The following is a 20,245-nucleotide window of genomic DNA, read 5'->3' on the forward strand; positions in this document are numbered from 1 at the left end:
TCATTATTACACGCTGTCTTGTTTTAATATGCATTGGTATACAGTATACATGAAAGAATAATGAGTCTTTTTCAAAATACAAAACAAATAATTCAACAGTTATTTTAGTTTCTCAATTGTCTGAATATGACTGATATCATAGCGAAACATTTATGTATTTTATGAATTAATAAAAAGAAAATGTAGGGCCTTGTTCCCAGTTAAAAAATAAAATCCATGTGTGTTCCAATGAATGAAACAAACATCAAACATGTATATTATAGACAAAACATTATGTATGCTTGACTGTAGGAATATTGTCATGCTATTTTTCAAAAGACTAATTACTAAGTTTAATTTTGAAGCCAGAAAACGCAACATTTTACATTTGACAAGGTTTTGTGGAGAGCATACTATACAGCATTGTATGCATTGTGTAAACCAGTGGTTCTCAACCTTTTCAGGCCGTAACACTGATAAACACTTGGAATGTAGGAGTTGAGGCAATCAATTTAATTTGACTAGGTTCCACAGATAAATATCTACTGTACTCGGCTCACAAGCTCAGCTATTTTCACAATGTTTGCCTCTTTGACAATTTAGCCCGACCAACAAATTGAGAACCACTGGTGACCACATTCAGTCTCTCCCCCACATCAACCTAATCAAGTTATCTAGCATTGAGCATGATGAAAGGCTGCATTGGATCTTCTCTGTACAATAATAAAATGTATACAATACGTTCACAGTATTATTTGTGAAGTGAGTTTGACAGATTAGTATTACTACTTGTTACAGTCATGTAAACTTCTATCAAAGTCTAGCACTGCAATCTTTCTTATACACTGATCGTCATTTCTGTTTGTGTAGTACTACACCACAACCCAATGTTATTATGCCAAATTATTGCCAGACTCCAGATAAAATATATTAGTTTACTTTCTCGTTTGAAATAATATATTGAGGTACTGTATACTGTACTCTGTACTGTATTGGTGGATATTTTCAAAATTGGGCAAATAAGAAGAAAGAATACTTACCTTAGTTTTTTTTTTTTTTTTTGCATTGTTATATATATATATTTTTAATATAAATATCTTTGGTGCATTTTGTAGTGTGTTAAAGAGTGCAAAAATATCAAGTATGAAAGAAGTATAAAATGCCCATGGAAGGGCTATGGTTTACTATTGTGAAGATAATCATCTACAAATGATGCTATTGGCAAAGGAATTTTGTGACATTCACAATCTCTATCTTTGAGATGGATGAGACAAGTGTCTCATCTTTTCCGGGAACCAGGCCTAATGCCAGTTTTCTATTGGTCATCTTGTTGTGCGTTCCATGGACAATGTCAGTGCTGGGCAGAAACCATGGACAGGTGACACGATTTGCACAGCACCCTTCCATCCAAGGGATAGCAGCCATAGTCATTTGGGTCAGGAGAGAGCTGGATATCACAAATCTGCAGACAACATGAAAAACAAAGAATGTTATTGTGTAGTTAGTGGCTTGGCAATCATTTATTCAGTGATGTTTTTTTCTGCACGGTATGCTCACCTCACAACGATAGCACTCCTCATGGAAGGAGCGTCCCAGGCATTCTACTGTGTAGCTATCAATACCATCTGCTCTTGGAATGATTAGTTGGTTGCAGGCACTGCACTGTGGGGCGTATTTCCTGTGTGGTTTGTGGACAAAGAGAATATTATTGTAATTTTATGATCAGACTTACCAGGCTACTCCTTTATAAATGCAACACAATTTGCCATTATTCAGCTGTTTTTGAGCTTATAACGCAGTAACGAAGTAATAATGAAGTAACCGTGTGTCAATATAATTTCCTTTGGTATCAAACCAGATCTTTCAGACGAGCATTTTACCTATAATAGTCCTGGAGGCAGTACACTTCCCCCACTTCTCCCTGAGCAAATCTTTGCTCTCCAATCTGTTGACTGCATGTTGCACAGGTAAAGCAAGGCGGGTGGTATGTTCGTTCCAGTGCACGGATCACATGATCCTTGATAACTTCACCGCAAGCCCAGCAAAGTTCCAAACTGGCCTGAGGGAGAGATAGAGACATACAATTGATTGATTGATTGATTATTATTATTGTTTTAAACTCTTTTATATATTTGAATCTTATGTGGAAATAATTTAATTGATGAATTAAAATTAATTACATGTATGATTATGCAACCATGTTGGTGCTATGTGTGTAAAATGACTGTTGCATGCCATGTAAATCAGACTAATCCCAGATTGAAGGAACTTGAAGCTGATACATACCTGGTAGCAGTCCTCACAGAGTGGGATTCCTGCCTTATTGTAGTACAGTTTACCAGCCAGTGGAACGTGGCACTGCCTGCACTGGAAGCAACCATCATGGTACGTTCTGTTTAACGCTTCCACAGCGGGTTCATTGAGAGCCACGGTCTTCCGACAGAAGCCACACACCTCTGGAAAGTACACAAACGTTACATTTAAAGGACTTTTACATACCGTATCTTATTAAAAAAATGTATAGCTTAGCCATGTAGTGATAAATAGACTGTATTTTACCATTACTCTCTGGACTCATCTCTTGGTGACTGTTGTAGCTCCCCTGGGGCTGTTCATCTTGAACACCCCCACTAGATGGTGTTCTTGGCTCTTCTGGCTTGAATGTTGGCAACTGTCAAAATAAGTTCATACCAAACAAAATTATAAAATGTAAAAACAGAGACTGGGGGGCACTGTAGTGTGTAGAGCATTAAGAGTTTTGAGGGACCACTGCACAGATTTGTAACCGCATTTCAACTCGCTCATTCTCCAATTCAAGAGATGAAGCACTGAAGCGGCAGGTACAATATCTACTAACATCTCTGGATTTATAAAGACTTTTCCAACACATGCCAACACTTCATTATCTCTATGTATTTGTGATGCACAGAAATCACAAACTGCAAAAAACTCCAAATGTTATAATCATTGAAATGGGGATATATTATGTGCAGGTCTGTGAATATTTCCTTTCTATTCTCTTACCGGACAGAGATGGAACTCTGCTCATTTTATTGAAGGGGCCCCCATCTATTGTGAGCGCTTTTAGTAAAATACATAAATTCCCCTCTGACCAAAAACGGGAAAGGCTACAGGAATCCAAGCCTTCTGCTTTTACTCAGTCAGCTTTATTGGTCTGTGTTTTCATTATTTCTACAGTGAGATCAAGCTGTAAAGGAGGCCACAAGAAGTCAAGTTACTTACAGAGAGGTCAACAGTTTGAAAACATCCTGTTTTCTCAAGAAAAGGAGCATGGTTACAATGTGTTTTCGTGTCATCCAATCATATCTAAAAGGCAGCTGTGTTTCCCTCAAGTAATCTGTTCTGCAGATGAGTCCCCATAACTGCTTTGGGAGATGCAGCGTTTGTGAAAGTTGTACTACTAAAGTGTGTAAGCTACAAAATACATGGGAACTTTAAAGGCAAAAAATAATTAACCGTGACAAGTGCATACTGTACCTGTTTGTTATAAGGTGGTGACTGGCTTGAGTACAGAGGGAGTGAGGGAGCCTCTCGAAGAGCAGGCGACAATGGAGGTGCCGAATCTTCAGAGCGCTCCGTTCCCACCGATAAGGACGGCGAGGGAGATAGGGGAAAGTGCTCTGTTGAAAGAGAGAACAACAACCAAAATAAGATGTTTTATTTACTTGGAAATGTTTAATTTGTCATCGAATTTGTTCCATTTTTACCATCAGAGCCTCTGTGAACGTTGTCCCTCTTTTGGTCTGTGTCTGCTAGACAGAGTCTTGGATGGGTCACTGCAGGTTTGGAATCTGAGGGTTTGTCCTGGGGGGCTGCTGGATGAATAAGACCAACACTGTCTGTGCTGCTGCTGGACTCGGAGGAAGAGCTGTCTTTCTTGCGCCTCTGTGTGGAGACGCTTTCACTTGGATGGACTCGCACAGCAGTGTGTTGCACATCTCTCTCGGGGGCGTTGTGAGTCTGGAGTGCGTGCTGCTGCTGTGTCACAGTAGCACGGTACGGAGATGCTAAGGTGATGAAGACAGAGGATACCATCCGCTTTGGTGGAGCTGCTGATGCCATGCCTCTGTTAACTAACTAATTAACACACGCATGCAAGCACGCACACGCACACGCACACACACACACACACACACACACGCACAAACACACAGGATATGAGACATAGGAAGACATCACTCACTGGACACTGAGAACAGTTTACAGCATTCCTAAATAATACTGTGCCGTAACAAAGCTGACCCAAATAATAGAAGCAGCATCTGACATGATCTTTTTCAGCAACTATTCAATGTAAATTACACATAATCCATGACTGTACGCAAAGCCCTGGTTGATTGCAACATGGCAACATTACATTCAGCTGTTATCATGTAAATCAAGTTTGCCATTGTGTACACGCCCTTTTGGCCCACTTCCTCTCAGAGCATTCAGTTTCAATATGCTTTTACTAATACACTCATAAAAGTTTAAAACTCACAGATCTCATGGCCTATAATGACTCCCTTTAGACTAGACTAGAGGGACATGGCCTAAATCTAAATGATCTGAGCTTTTTTCTTTTCTCTTCTTAACTTCTGAGGATCATATAGTCTGTTCCATGCAATTACATACCTGAGGGAAATGTGTGGGTATGATGGTCAACTCTCGTCTTCGTTTCACCACCTCTGTATCTCGAGACGTCTGGTTTGTTGCTCTATTTTCCCTCCTGATCCGCCACTGAGAGAGCCTGGGTTTAGTCGGGTAGAAAGGGCAGCTATCTACAAAAGCCACTCCTTTTCCTTCTGTACCTCCCTCCCCAAACTCCACTCTTCCATCGACCCCTCCTCCCTCTGTGGCTATATGACAATCCCTCTCTCTCTTTCTCCCAACCGTAAAAGGTGAACAGTTAATCTCTGGCAAAGCGTAGTAAAGGGGGGGGGGAGCATGACACATACAAATGAAAACGTGGGCACTGCTGGGCAGGTACACACACGCACTACACATACACATACATGTGTGAGTAAGTGAGTGAGTGAGTGTGCGTGCGTGCGTGCGTGCGTGTGTTGTGTGTTAGTTTGTGTATCTTCATGCATGTGGAACACACACAGACACACACACACGCAGCTTTCAAATACAATACCAGACAAAGTGCTCACTCATAAATGGACAAAAGTACACAAAGTCCCTCCCTCTTTCCACCCCTTTATCTTTTATCTCTTGAAATTCAACAGGATGTGACTGTACCTGCCTTTTCCACCCAATCTCAATCTGCACTCTTTGTCTCTCTCTCTCTCTCTCTCTCTCTCTCTCTCTCTCTCTCTCTCTCTCTCTCTCTCTCTTTTGAGAGCCTTGCAGCTCTCCCTTATTGTTCTATCAGCTTTATTTTCTCTACCTCCCTCAAAGAGTCTGCCTCCTTTTTTCTTCTCCGGCTTTCCTTCTTCCCTTCCCCCACTGCATTATATCACTTACTCTTAGCCTTGACTTACTATCAGTGTGTCTGTAAGGCTTTGCTGTCACTTAGTTCTTATCGACATGCAGCTAGAACATTTAAAACACTGGCTGATAGTGACTCTGAACACATAGAGACTTTAACTTTAACATCTTGGCATAATTACCAGCTCTCAACTGCTGTACTAAAAGCAGCTGTAAATGAGCAACTTCATTACAGCACAATGAATCATGACATTGTGCAAGAGGAGATGGTGGTATAGTGTCTGGAGCTCTGAGGGAGAGAGAGAGGGAGAGAAAAAAACGCACTAGGGAGAAGGGCAACAGTGTGTGATGTCTGTGAGTTATGAACCAGCTGCTTTGTTGTGTTTGCTCTCCTCGACAGACCGACAGGCAGTATCAGCTCTACTGATCAGCACATATTATGCCTTTTCTCCTGCAGGCAGCCTGAACTGGAGGAATGCCCTCCCCTCTCATGAGCCAATACTTTGGAGGGGAGAGGGAGCTCGAACGAGCACAGGAAAAAAAGTATATAAAACACACACATGGGGCAAAAGATCAGGTTGAATGTATGTCAACGTGAAGGAAAAGTGAGGCAGGTATGTGTATTATATAGGGATGCGCTGAAAGAGGGGTTAACAGGGGAAAGGGATGCAGAATAAGGGGAACCGATTGTGCGGCGAGTTTGGTCAAGAGGGTCTCTGTTGTTCCAGGGTCTAAGAATGGAATGCAGCAGTGATGTCAGAGCTGCAGGAGGGAGCAAGCCTAGTGATGACACAATTCCCCTGAATTCCTCCCCCACCACTAAAATGTTCATTAAAATGTTTAAAAGTAACATGGCCCAGTTAGGCAGTGTAACTTTTCAGATTGTCAAAGTGAAAATTGGAACATAACAGCACTGTATGAGTTGTGGACAACAAGTCTACGAAAGCTTTTATTACAAGGTCAATGTGGGGGGGGGGGGGGGGGGGGGGGGGGGGGGGACTGAAGGGAAAACAAAACAACAATTGTCTCACTAAAAGAGAAAGGAAAGGGAAACAAAGGAAGATCACGTTCAGACAAACGTTCTGATTCTAAAAGAACAACTTTGTCAGACTTAATGAGACCGATTTCTGAAACTGGACTGGAAATAAAAAAAAATACTTTTCCTTTCTGTAACCATCTCTTTAATGTTTCCAGATTGAGGAGAACTGTATTTCATGTGAGAAACTTTTCTGCAAATTATGCTGACAACACTCTTTTTTTTCTTTCTTTTTTTTCAGATGCTTGTGCGTGCGGGAGAGTGGGGGTAAAGTACAGTTTTTGCTGACAACACACCCTCTGCTCATTGGAACTGTTGCCCTGTAGAACCTTTCGTCATTTTTCACACCACTATAATGAATCTCGTTATTGTATTACTTGTTTGATTTTACGGTACATTTTTACACTTTGAGATTAAAATGGATGTGGATTTTACTGTGTGCAAAGAACAAAACCTCCACAATTTATTTTGCATTTCACGTCATACAATGGAAAGCAACTTTTATGTAGTATTACATTAAATAGACACATTTCAAATCACACGGATATGGAACATAAGCTGAGCTATGTAAAATGACAGTTTATTTCAGCTAAAAACAACTTTAAGAATGGACTATATAACAATAGGATTTGTGCCAAAAATGTAAACATGAACAATGTGTTTACTACTCTTGCTGAGGTCATTTGTTAATTGCTTTAGAGGTAGCCATTAGTGTTGAGGTAGACAGAAACAAACAAACAGATATAGCCTATGATGACAATGTCTCTATGTGTCAGCTGACTTTGTGGGAGTGATTTGCCTTGATATCTGCCTGGAGCTCCATCCATCCATCTTCAACCGCTTATCCAGAGCCGGGTCGCTCACCTCCAATTCCTTTTTTCCATGGCTTTTGTCTTCTTCCACCTAAAGACGGATAGAGATAATTGAACACTTTCTCAACATTATTAATAATAAACTATTTGTACATATTCTATTTATAACCTAGTTACAACAGACGTCTCTTCATATTAAACAGGAATGACAAGAGTCTACCAGTAGATTAACACAGAGGTTTTCGAAGTGGGGTTAAGAGACCCCCAGGGGTCATCGAGAGGAGCTGCAGGGGGTCCCCAGCCAAATGAGTAGTTTAATATTATTATTATTCAATTCACTTAAAATTATTACAAGACAAAAAAATTCACACCCGTGTGAAGTGGAGCTGTGTGTGTGTGTGTGTGTGTGTGTGTGTGTGTGTGTGTGTGTAGATCATGTGTACCGATTTTTGTGACATTTGAAGAAAATATGTAGGAAAAGGAGCAAAAAGTGTGTTTTGGAGAAAATTCAAGATGGCGGAAAATCTATCCTGGCGCAAATGGGCGTGGCCTATATGGGGAGATGCGTCTTGACCCAAGGAATCCAGGGAAAAAAGAATTTTAATTTTCCGATCTACGGTTCAAGAGTTACGGGGCAAAACGTAAAGTGGGCCGTTATAGCGCCACCATGAGGCCGAGTGATGTAATTATTTTTCGATTCATTCTTAAAATCATTATGAATCTCCTCTCCGAGGTTTGAAACTGTAGCTCCTATGGTTTACGAGAGAAAAATACTTGAAAGTGATTTCTTGCATTGTCCCATTATAAGTCAATGGGGACAATTAAGCGTCGTTTTTTGCCGATTACATCGGCATGGTAAGGCGGATCGGAACGAAAGGTAATAGAACACCATTCCCGGCCGAGCCGCACATTTTGATGTATATATTGCGCGAGTGGCGTAAATGGTGCGGCACTAGTTACGCGCCGAAGTCAGGCTACATACACACACACACACACACACACACAGACAGACCCACACAGCCACGTATAGGGAGCTGCACACAGCTCCAAAAATGAGTGAATATGTTGTTTAATGAACCACCATGAATCTATTTCTCATGTAAGATTATGACATTCAGACAGTTTTAATAGCAGTCTCCGTTGGACATAAATGTTTGAAAAGCCCTGGATTGACCCATTGATACAAAATGTAAGTACAGTTGCACTTGCAACTAGAAATGTGTAATTCTGGGAAATTGCAAGTGTGGTTGCAATGTCCAGTGAACTCAATGGACTTACCGTATATGGATTTGACTTTATGTGAAATAAAAATGGACGAGAGCAATAGTCTGGTTGCCTACAGCAGTGGTTCTCAAACTTGGGGTCGGGACCTAAAGTGAGGTCCCCAAATTATTTTGTTGGGTCCCCAGGTGATTAGCTTAAAGTATTTTTTTCCCCTCACTCAATGGTAAACAAACCAACACCCAGTATACGTTTATGTATGTATGGTATCTGAACATTTCTAAAGTGACAATTTAAGGACTTTCAAGACCGTTTTAACACCAAACTGGCCAAACTGGCAAATATTAAGTAAGCAAGAGGCGAACGCTGCAAGGCGTTGTGAGCATGTATATCTGCTATTTTCACAATATCTGTGGAACCGAGTCACATTAAATGCTACCTACATAAAATACCTACAATTCCAAGTGCTTGTCAGGATGGGGGTCCCCAGTTTATGTATGTTTATTTTGGGAGTCACGGCCTAAAAAAAGGTTTGAGGACCCCTGGCCAACGGCAAACACACTAATGATTTCCCATAATTTCCTACAGACCTTTAGCAGTGCTCCCATGAGGCTCTTGGAGGTCATCAGGCACACTGCTTCTCCCAGGAAGGAGATGAGGACATGAAGAACATCTGTCCACTGACCCACAGTGAGCATCAGCACCAACAGGGACCCTAAACGCAGGACCACGGTGTGCACCAGGGCCTCTGCAATGGTCTGCCGATGTTGCTCCCCTGCAGACATAAAGAAGAACTTATAAGGATGAGGAAGACTGAATGAATGAATGAATTATCTCTCTCTCTCTCTCTCTCTCTCTCTCTCTCTCTCTCTCTCTCTCTCTAGCACAGTGGTTTTCAACCTTTCAATCACAGTCCATTATTTATTCTGCATTTGAGCCATGGACCACCATTTCATGAGATCTAGGCCTAGCCTCTCTGTCCCAAAACGTTATATTTTGTACTGAGATTTTGTCCACAGTTCTATGTTGTATTGATGTGGTAGAGATACCAGGCAAACGTTGATCAAATTCTTTATACATTCTCTAATTGCGTAGATGCAGATGTTTAACAATCTCTCTCATGGTCGTCCTCAGACAAGCCCTCCATCGTCACTTCTATTCATCCCGGTTCTCCATACATCCTGCCAGCTGAGCTCGTTGGTGCTTTGCGCTCCTATAATGATAACAATAATTTTTAGGCTAACTCTTGAGAGTGTAAAATGAAACCAAATGGACCTGTAAGAGTCCATTTGATTTTTGGTTTCATTTACACTTTCAAGAGTTGAAGATCTATGAGGGTCCATTTGGTCACGAACTGTGCATCATTTAGCTGGGAACCACCTGGAAGTTGGAACCCCCTCAAGGACCACTGGTGGTCCCCGGACCACTTTGAAAACCACTGCATTAGCAATTGACTTGTCTTCACCATTACCTTGAATAGAGACCACCAGCATAGTGTAGCACAGAGTCAGGGGTATCCAAAACTTTAGAGCGTCATTTTGTGACAGAAAGTGTCTGTACACGTTGGAGATGGAGGCTAGACTTCCTATTGCAAATGCAAGGAAAACCACTCTTCGCAGTGTGGCCAGTATGGTGTGTCCAGAGGTCAAGAGAGTGATGCACTTCCCACAGTAGCGCTCCGTGCTGTGCAGAGGGTAAAGACTTGCTATGTGACTCCAGAGGCCTTGGAAGATGCCCATCAGGAACCAGCTAAGCCCAGCTGCCAGCAGCAAGCTGAAGGAGCTGTGTACGGCCCCCTGCTGGAGGAAGTCCAGAGTGCAGGTGAGGACGCAACCCAGGGAGAACTGGCATTGAATCAGGAGCAGCTTGTTGCCTCTGCCACTGTCAGGGTCATCCTGGGTGTAGAGAGGGCAAGGAATGTTGGTGAGTTAGAGCAGTGGTTCTCAAACCTTTTCATGTCAAGGACCCCCAAATTGACACTTATTAGTCCACGGACCCCAATTTGAAAAGATATGCCGGGAACCTCACATAAGATTTTTACGGCTCTAGCAGTGATTCTCAACCATTTTAATTTCAAGGACCCCCCCAGTTTGACAGGCATTTCTATCTCTTGGACCCCAATTTATATAGTAAAATCAATCTTAATTTACCTCTTATAGTGTACACATGGAACCAAATGGACCCTGGAACGTGTGTACACTCTGAGTTACATACAGACCCATTTGGTTCCTATCTATGATTTAGCTGGGGACCCCCTGGAACTCCCTCAACGACCCCATGCTGGTGGTCTCTCACTTGGAGAACCACTGAGTTAGAGCAAAACTTTACTTGGTGCGTTCTTTTCCAGCCTACAGTACATCAAGTGACTTGATGGTATTTTTGTGAAGAGCCTTGATTCAAGTCTCTTCTCCAAAAATAGCAGACCTAAAGGCTCACAATCCGTCACACCGTGACGCGTTGTTGCGAGCTTGTAGATTGGCATTTGTTTGGTGAATTTCCACCCCATAATAATGCTGGGTTTAAGTGGTTAAAGGGGAAGACCACCCATTTTCAATATTGAACTATGTCATTAGAGGAGTTGTGTGGAAATAGAAAAAAGGTTCCCCCTCTTCTGTGTTGCCTAGAACTGGAAGATTGATTTGGGGGTTTGTATTGTAAAGTACAATGTGTGATGTCATCAAGTTGTACTTTACAATACAAACTCCAAAATCAATCTTCCAGTTCTAGGCAACACAGAAGAGGGGGAACTTTTTTTCTATTTCCACACAACTTCTCTAAGGTATATTAATGACATAGTTCAATATTGAAAATGGGTGGTCTTCCCCTTTAAACGTCAAGCAAGTTACTTTCAGTCTGTCTAAAATCAAATGGAAAAATATAAAAATCTCTCCAGTTTTCCTTGTGACACAGTATATATTTTACACACATACTGTTAATGTGACAAAAGGTGCTATAAAGTATGCATGCGAGATTGAAACTCACTTGGACTGTAGTCATCCAGGCAGACACAACCCTGAGGGAGAACTCCAACACTAAGAGGGAGGAAACCCTGGAGCCCACCATGGAAAGGAGGGCAGTCAGACACCAGAACTGGAGTGATGTCTTCCATTGCTCTCCTATCAGGCCACCCGCAGAGGGAGACCTCGGTTTCTGGCCATTCTCACTTTTTAGAATCAGTTTGGAGAAAATGGAGAGAAAATCATTTTAATCATGAATGTAACTGCAAAGACACAGATGGTTTTCAACCAGTGGTCCGGGGACCACCAGTGGTCCTTGGGGGGTTCCAGGTGGCCCCCAGCTAAATGATGGAGAGTTGGTAACTCTTCAGAGTGTAAAATGATACCAAATGGACCTGAAGGGTCCATTTGGTTTTATTTTACGCTCTCAAGAGTAACATTTTTGATTAACATCTGCATTACCTAATTCAGGCTAAGAGAATGTAGAAGAATTGTTATTTTGATCAACTTTTATCTGTTTATCTACTATTGTACCAACATCAATACAGGACGGAATTCAAAATCTTATCCAATGCTAACAAAATATTCTAGGTTTTGGGTCTGAGAGGCTAAATCTCATCAAATGGTGGTCCGTGGCTCAAATGCTCAATAAATAATGGACCTCAATATAATAATAATAAAAGGTTTGAAAACTACTGCTCTAAGGCAATGGTTCTCGAACCTTCAAATTTCAAGGTCTCCCCATTAACTCTGACAGTACAATGGACCCGTTGGGGTCCATTTGGTTCCATTCGTATTCGGTCAGAGTTACACTTATAAGGGTCACTTTAGACCCCACTAAAGAAGGCCCAAATTAAGTGTCCCTGGAATCCACATTTAGAACCAACTCCCCAAAGCTTCCTAAAATAATCTCACCTGCATGTTCGAATGAACAGATGAATTTTTAGCAGGTTGCAGAGCACAGAGATCCCACATGCACCCACCACTCCTAGATAAAACAAGACATTTCAGTCAAAACAGGAACAGCATTCATCTTTAGTTTAAACACATCAAATATCTTTTCTTGTATAAAACATCTCAACATTGTTGGATAGGTAATGTGTCTGATAAAACTATTGCACTCACCTTGCAAAAAACAATCAATTGGGTTTCCATCCAGAGGAACCAACATCCATAAGAGGGCAATCATGTTTTCCTCCCAATATCTCAACAGGCATTAAACATACGTTATGACCTGTGTCTTCCCTTCATACCATTTCAATTTGAAACCTAAATCCCAATCTACAGCGAAGTACTTAGCTGTGAGACAATGGCTCACCGCGTTGAGTTGCTGAGTCGCGTGGTCAGCGCAGCGCACATGGTCTTTGTTTCCTGCAACTGATCACAGAGCCTTCACTCACTGTTTAAATTCCAAAGGTCAAATGTAATTCCATTTGGGTGTTCAGTCTTATCATCTCATGAACAGATGAGCTTAAAGTCTTCTCGAAAGGATGATTGAGCCTAAGCAAAAAAGACCAATAGTATTACAGGATTTGCTTTCCATTAATGAACCTTTCGGTTCAACATCAACTTAGACAGCATGCAACTTCATTAAAAAAGTTCTACTGTACATTCTATCAGATGAGATTCATGTACAGTTTGTGTAGACTCATGTTTTAAAACGACTTTATTTAACAGCAGTTCAAATGCTTAAAACAGCAACAGATCAATCACTTCATTTTCATTAAAAAGGTTTATCCACATCAAATATTTTTTACATAGATAAGTACTCTTACAAGAAAAAAAAAGAGGTAAATAAAGTTAGTGCTATCACAATTCTGGACTCCAACCCTGGAATACAGAGCATACATGTCCTGAATACCCAAACTGTTCAGAATGTATATCTTCAGGTCGTCAACATTCCTTTAACAAGTTTGCGAGCCAACAGTATCTCAAAGTTCTCAGTACAACTCTGATGCAAGGGCAAAGGTTTAGTTCACCTCGCCCCTGTGGCTTGAAAATTAGTCCTTAAGGCAGGGGTCTTCAACGTTTTCAGGCCAAGGACCCCTTAGTTGAGAGAGAGAGATGAAGCAGGGACCCCCCACAACCTGTTCATAGATAGTTTTGCATATCGTTTGACAGCACAATCATCAGTATTTTAGATTCATGTCAATTTGTGATTTCAGATATTTAACCACTTGAACCGTCAATACTTAATAAACTTGACATTTCACTACTTAGTCTGCTCTTTATCCCTTCTACTCCAAAACTCTTTGCCGAAAATAGCCGATCTACAAGCTCTCAACGCCTCGCGCTGCGAGGCGTTGTGAGCTTGTAGATCTGACGATAGGGTTCAATTGTTTAATATAAAAAAGTAGGAAAAAAGGTTTCTACCACACAAAGATTTGGGGACCCCCTGTAGTAACTCTGAGGACCCCCTAGGGGTTCTGGACCCCCTGTTGAAGACCCATTCCTTAAGGCATTACAGTAACATCTGATAGTTTCAGCCTACTGACATATTTGACAATGGCACATCAAGCGGTTCAAAAGAGTCAGTGCAACATGTATTTATTTCTGTGAAATAGTGTTAATCCATCTTTCACACTTTCTTCTAACATAATAAAAGTCACAAAGTACAGGGTTTCTTCAATAGTGGACCACTCAAGATTCCTTCCAAATTTGCCTTCACGATCAAATTTGAATGTTTTTTTTTTGTGCGTCTCAGTTCCTGCTCTGGTGCGGTAAGTCCTGAATGGCCCGCTGTCTCATCAGATCCCAGAACAGCATGCTGAGCACTGTGTGTGGGGCCAAGCGAACAAACACTGGCCCCATGCCTTTATATAATCCCATGAGGCCCTCGGTGTGGACCACTTTCAGCAAACAATCCATGAATCCATGGTAGAGGCGTCCCTAAAAAGGGCACACAAAGATATATATTTTTACATGTGTTATACAACATGTGTTATCCTAAGATTTATTTTGGGGATTTTTTATGCCTTTATTGATAGGATAGTAGGCAGTGAAGGCCATGGAGATTGGGACTCGAACCCAGGTCCATAAGACCGCTACACCAGACAACGTCTATGAGCTGTGTTCTAATATGACCCCCACAAAATTAGATATGGTAAAGCAAAGTGTCAACAAGTGATACATAATAAAAAGAACACGGTTGGTTACAACCATAGACATAGAAAGGTTGGCCATTTTTAAAGCAAGATTCTAGAATTCTGAAGCACGCTTCCACGTGCGTCACAGAACCTTAAGTTCGGTAGGCCAATCAGAGGCAGGTGGGGGTGGGTTCTGACAAGTCCCGGAAAAGATGTGCTGTGATTGGCCAGTAGTCAAGAGTGACAGCGTGCCTTCCGCACTTCCAATGTACTGCAGCTGTGAATTCGGTATTTAGCTTAACGGTCAAACAGTACAAAGGTTTTACTCACCCGACGGAACTCATCTACTGGTTGGTTGTAGAGTCGCGTGCTGATAACATCAAATGGTGTCATGGTGATCGTCACAGCAACTCCACTTATCATAGCAGCCAATAAAGCAATGAGCCAGCTGTTTGGACTAAACCACTGCAAGGGATACAGAAAACATGAACAGGTCTTTCAATCTCAGGCTTAAGAGCTAAAAGAGTGAATGCTATTCACACTGACAAATTATGCAAACCAAGATTGTTAAATTACGACAACAAGGCAGTCATGTGGACACACAGCGAGAAAAAATGGCTTTGCGCGATGATGAGCATGGCATCCGAGTTGGTAAGCCATGGTGGACAGAACAGTTTATCACCCTTTTCAAAATTGCACATAATGACGTGGAGGTGGCTCAGGGGGTAGAGCGGCCACTTGTGAACCGGAAGGTTCCTGTCAAAGTGTCAAAGTGTCCTTAAGGAAAGACACTGAACCATTAACTGCTCCTGATGATCAGGTTGGTGGCTTTTATTGTTTCCTATGCCGTCACCATGTGAATGTCACAATGTGTACAGTACGTGAATGGGTTAATGTAATGCACTTTATAAAGCACTTTGGATAAAGGCACTACATACAGTAAATGTAACCATTTAACAATTTGACATGCATGTTAACTAGCTAATATCAGCGGCCTTGCTAATGTTAATAGACTGGCTCCAAGTGGGCACGTGTCACTTCTACACCAATCTGGGAACCCAGATCAAAGAAAGGGCGACGCCCACTCGGTCTGTCTCTCTTCCTTTCCATCATTGACTCTGTCTCGAGAGATTGCTTCTACACCAACCAAAGGAAGGACAGCGTAGCCAATGCAGACGGTCAGGCATGGTTTGCATAATTTGTTGGTGTGAATACTGCATCCTAAAGGTGTCAGCTGTTGTTTTCCAGTTATAGTACCTGGGCATTTGATACCCACTCCTTTCCAGCGCTGAAGGTGGCCAATTGTGCAGCTGAGCCCACCATGACACGAGGCACGGCCCCATTCACTCCCCTCCACAAGCCAATCAATCCTTCCTTTTTGTAGATTGTCGCAAACGCATTGGACACTCCCTGAAGAGTAAAAAAAATGTAGGGGGGGAAATACATCATGGACAATTTAAAAGAACTTCCAAAATGCAAAACATTATGAAAATGTAACAACCTGGATTCTAACCCCCAAGTCTCTCGTGTGGGAAACCAAACATCTACCACTCAACTCGGTGTGCTTTCTCTTTTTCTCTATTTGCTGAACAAAGTGTTCTGATTACGTACAGTAGTATGACTTTAAGGCGTATTATGTGAAGCAAGTTTTGCTATATGGTGAACAGGAATGGGTGTGTATGTATGCATATTTGAAGGTGACTTTCAATCATGTTAGTGACATTTGTCTTGAATTTCTGTGTTCACAAGCCACAGCTCAGTGTTTGCATAACACTGGTAATTGTTTGTTACAGACTGTTGTGGAGGACATGGGTGTTTTCAAAGTCGAAACACATCCATAAAATGTCAGTTTGCACAATGCGCTGGTAAATATTCTAAATACCCTATGCGGGTGAACTCTGACAGGAGGATGAACTGAACTATTAGAGCAAGGGTTTTCAAAGTGCTGTGATGGCAGTCCAGGGGTGCAGCGAGATAATATTTGGAATTTATTTGGACACTTAAAAATATATTTAGTATAATTTTACACTTGAAGTACAAAGTTATTTTCAGTCAGTTCTAACTAAAATGGATATTATCTCAATGTTTTCCTCTCAACATACGGTAATCGCTAAAATATGCCATAAATATAAGGTGCTGGGAGTGAAAATTATGAATATAATGTAGGGGTGCCTCGGATGATTTTTGTTTTTATAGGGGCGCCCTGAGCCAAAAAGGTTTGGGAACTAGTGTATTAGGCTGGACTCACACATATGCGTGAAACATCTTCTCCGTATTGGCTGAGAATGGCCACTGGGCGCGCCGTACTAATGCATTGTCAATGGAAGGTTGTTTGGTTTTTTGTCGTTGCCGTGTCTCTTGCTCAACCGCAGCCTGTCTTTTGGCCAAGAGACACGGCAACGACAAAACACCAAACAACCTTCCATTGACAATGCATTAGTACGGCGCCCCCAGTGGCCATTCTCAGGCGATACGGAGAAGATGTTTCACGCAAATGTCTGTACAGCGCCTTACAGGAAACTGCTTCAGACAGAGTGTAAAACATACCAGTAAGGACAATGTACCTGATGGTTATGCTGGTGACCCACAGCTATGGTTTCAACAGCTTGTGCCTGCAGATGGGTTTTCACCTATGAATAAAACATGCCATACAAGGTTCATGTTATTTAACGTTTTAAATCCTGCATTAAGCACTGTACCACGGCAGAACCTTAAGTTACAATGGAGGAAACATGACGAAAAACATGGAAATGATTCACATGTCAGGTATGTGTTATGCAACAATTACGAGTTATGTAACTATTACAGATAGCTCTGCCAAAGTACACCTGACTTATAACATGGTGTTACAAAATGATACAATGTCTGAGGCAAATAATTGCACTCCCAACTTCGTCCATCTTATCCTCCTCTTCTTCTACAATCTCTACAGCATCTCAGAATAACAATTATATACAAAAGAACCAACTTGTAAACACTGAAACTGTTGCATAACTGCAAAAATTTAAATGCACACATACTTTGCAACAACAATTTGTGTTTCTTGCCAGTCACTACTGTAAAACAATATCTATTTTTGGCAACACCGGCTGGCACTGGCTTAAAGATGCATGCTGGGTATATTTAGTGACCTACAAATACAAACATTTCATCTTGTGTATAGTGTTTCCATGATGCAGCAGATGGTTCGATGGTCATATTGATGAGGTGACTGGTAGAAAACAAACAACACTGCTGGTGGCTGTGTAAGACAGGGCACCTTGGAACATGACAGAGATGCATACCAACATGGTACATAGTGAAATAGTGAAATTTGACTCCATTACGACAATGTCAACACAGTAACACCTGTTAAAAACATGTTACAGTATACATAGAATGCTATGTTGCTAGTCACGTCTTTGATTCATGCTTTTTAGGGTGTTTACTATTATGCTTGTTTATGTCAAATGTTACTTTTTAGTTTTGTATTTTTTAATATGAACTAGAATTATTATACAGACTAAAATGTTAGCATTTAAGGGAAATTATTCAAGTTAAATGATATAGCAGGTCCAGTTTTGAAACAAATGGCTGTTTTTGTAAACAAAACAAATACTGTAGTCTGTGCTCATTCATTTACATGATGTGCTATAGCTTGATGCAGAGCTATGCCGTATTGAATGGGTCGCACAGTGGCAGTGTTCTGCTGAAACCTTCTGCATAATGTATGAGAAGGTATGAAGATGATAACATATTTGTTACTGACCCCTACTGTATTACACAGCAGTGCTATAAGTAGCAGAGGTCTTTTCGCTGTTCTTCTAACTTTTTGTTTGTGTTTCAGATGTGTGTGCATGCCAAACATTCCTACGTACGTTCAATTTGAGTGAATTAAACATGATTCTCAAACATCCTAAATCAAAGATCCTGTTATTTGTGGTATAGAGTCTAGACTAGACAACAATCTCAAAAGATAACACAGAGAGCCACACTGTTGCAATGCTTACCAGATAAGCAGGTGAGGCAACGAAGGCACCCAGTGCACCGGCTCCGGCACCAGACAGAAGACTCCCTCCGGGGACCGCGGTGAGGCCCGAAGCTTCACAGCACGAATAGGAGCCGAGCCTCACGCCGTTCATGAGGCCCTGGTATATCAACCCGACAGAGAGCCCCTTCTGCAGGCCACGGAGGCCGTCCGTGCGCCCCACCACCCAGAGGGCCTGGAGCACCCCTTGGTAATGTCTCTGGTAGGAGCCCCGCGCACAGAGCTCTCCCTGCAGCTGCAGCCTGGTCTTCACAACCTCCAGGGGGTTGGTGAAAACGCATGCCCCGCAGCATGCCAGTGCACCCAGGACAAAGTCTAGAGGAGGCGACACGGTTGGCGATGGTGGAGGCGAGGCCGGTGTCAGAACCCCAAGAGCAGCCACGGAGGATGCCATTCCACCCAGGGGCAGGGGCTGAGCACTAAACGGAGAGACTTTAGGTGAATAGGTCTGGAGCTGCGTGCTGGTCATTCCTCTGCAGTGTTGTTCCTCACATGTGTGTGTTCCCTGAGAGTTATTGGTTGATGGTTGTGTTGTTCACTCAGTCTAGAGGGGACGGGTAGGAGAAAAACATTAAACATATTGCTGCATGTACTCATTTTCAACATTGAACTAGTCATTAATATACCTTGGAGTTGTGTGGAACTCTTTTTTTCTTATTTCCACAAGCTCCATGCTCCAAAGTAGGCTATATATAGGCTTATAAATGACATAGTTCAATGTTGAAAATGATTGGTATTCCCCTTTAATATGTAATGTGCATTTCTGATAACACAATGACATCACATGTTTAGAAATGCACACAACTTTCCAAAAGTTTTTAACCCTGACCACTGTGACCAACAAAGCAGATTTCGGGCTTAAATAATATTTGTGACATTAGTTTACTTCAGCCAGCTGGTTTAGAGAGAAATTCAGACTGAGTGCTGCCATGCCTGTTTGGAAATTCTTTCCAACTTTCCAATGAGAAAAACATGACATTCATCAACCCTCCATCTAACATTGAAACAAACACAAACGCAGCTTTTTCCCCCCTACAAACACGCTCTTAAAAAACATAGCCTAGAGCAGACAAACACAGCAATGTTATTGTAAAGCAGCTGCAACAGTCACGGCAGTAGCCCAGACAAAAAGTTGTTTCAAGTTCACAAAGTAAATTACATTGAACAAAAACAATGTACACATGGGATTTTTCCACATTACCTCTTGTAATGAGCAAATATCAAGACTTTAAGACTGCAAAATAAACGAATGAAAGAAACTCACAGTGGCTTTTATTTACATTTTCTTCTTCCATTCTTCCTGTACCTCGTTGAAGTAAAAGGCAACATTGTAAACATTAGTGTCCTCAGCACATTCATTGTCAGACTCTCCGCCCACAGCCTTAACCCACAGCCAATGCACATGCAGCCCCGCCGCCACCTCATCACATCCCTGGCTCTGTGCGAATCAAACAGCCTGATCTTTAAATAATACTGCCCCCTGCCACGGTCCCATTGAAGCTCTCTGGGTTAAAGGTTATTGCATGCTCTGAGGGGTGCAGTGGACACTGGACAGTGGAGTGTCTCAGCAAAAAAAGAGTGCAATAACAATGATGCACCCTGATTGGTATTCCTTGTGGGCTTCTCTCTCCTGATTGGATACAATTGCTATTCCGACCTGAAAATGTGATGGGAAGACCCCTGTGTTTACT

At 41.8% G+C, this 20,245-nt stretch overlaps 3 protein-coding genes across 3 annotated transcripts; all 3 read right to left on the minus strand.

Moving 5' to 3' along the window:
- On the minus strand, positions 1-4,739 carry fblim1 (filamin binding LIM protein 1). Its single transcript, XM_080728938.1, has 8 exons — positions 4,611-4,739; positions 3,708-4,077; positions 3,478-3,620; positions 2,539-2,650; positions 2,266-2,435; positions 1,860-2,038; positions 1,537-1,657; positions 1-1,441 (listed from the first exon to the last, which is right to left on the minus strand). Exons 2-8 carry the CDS (start codon positions 4,060-4,062, stop codon positions 1,331-1,333), a joined length of 1,191 nt encoding a protein of 396 aa, XP_080585064.1. The 5' UTR covers positions 4,063-4,077; positions 4,611-4,739; the 3' UTR covers positions 1-1,330.
- A 2,477-nt stretch (positions 4,740-7,216) lies between these two features.
- On the minus strand, positions 7,217-12,679 carry LOC308287030 (transmembrane protein 82-like; the record flags this gene model as incomplete). Its single annotated transcript, XM_080728151.1, has 6 exons — positions 12,567-12,679; positions 12,357-12,429; positions 11,467-11,647; positions 9,956-10,379; positions 9,075-9,259; positions 7,217-7,354 (listed from the first exon to the last, which is right to left on the minus strand). Exons 1-6 carry the CDS (start codon positions 12,628-12,630, stop codon positions 7,217-7,219), a joined length of 1,065 nt encoding a protein of 354 aa, XP_080584277.1. The 5' UTR covers positions 12,631-12,679.
- A 444-nt stretch (positions 12,680-13,123) lies between these two features.
- slc25a34 (solute carrier family 25 member 34) lies at positions 13,124-19,929 on the minus strand. The gene is made up of 6 exons (XM_080728939.1): positions 19,819-19,929; positions 18,517-19,098; positions 17,092-17,157; positions 15,785-15,937; positions 14,858-14,992; positions 13,124-14,330 (listed from the first exon to the last, which is right to left on the minus strand). The coding sequence occupies exons 2-6, from the start codon at positions 19,021-19,023 to the stop codon at positions 14,142-14,144; spliced, it is 1,050 nt and encodes a 349-aa protein (XP_080585065.1). The 5' UTR covers positions 19,024-19,098; positions 19,819-19,929; the 3' UTR covers positions 13,124-14,141.
- Positions 19,930-20,245: the final 316 nt, after the last annotated feature.

This window comes from Nannobrachium achirus (assembly GCF_963921795.1).
Source record: "Nannobrachium achirus genome assembly, chromosome: 6".
Taxonomy (NCBI): domain Eukaryota; kingdom Metazoa; phylum Chordata; class Actinopteri; order Myctophiformes; family Myctophidae; genus Nannobrachium; species Nannobrachium achirus.

Coding starts and splice junctions, on each gene's coding strand:
- fblim1 (XM_080728938.1), bottom strand. CDS start 4,062: ATGGCATCAGCAGCTCCACCAAAGCGGATGGTATCCTCTGTCTTCATC. Junction 2,436..2,538: donor GATGAGTCCAGAGAGTAATG/GTAAAATACAGT, acceptor TGTACTTTCCAG/AGGTGTGTGGCTTCTGTCGG. Junction 1,442..1,536: donor AGGAGTGCTATCGTTGTGAG/GTGAGCATACCG, acceptor TGTTGTCTGCAG/ATTTGTGATATCCAGCTCTC.
- slc25a34 (XM_080728939.1), bottom strand. CDS start 19,023: ATGACCAGCACGCAGCTCCAGACCTATTCACCTAAAGTCTCTCCGTTT. Junction 17,158..18,516: donor TTGCCTCACCTGCTTATCTG/GTAAGCATTGCA, acceptor TTTTATTCATAG/GTGAAAACCCATCTGCAGGC. Junction 14,993..15,784: donor AGTGGGTATCAAATGCCCAG/GTACTATAACTG, acceptor TATCCCTTGCAG/TGGTTTAGTCCAAACAGCTG.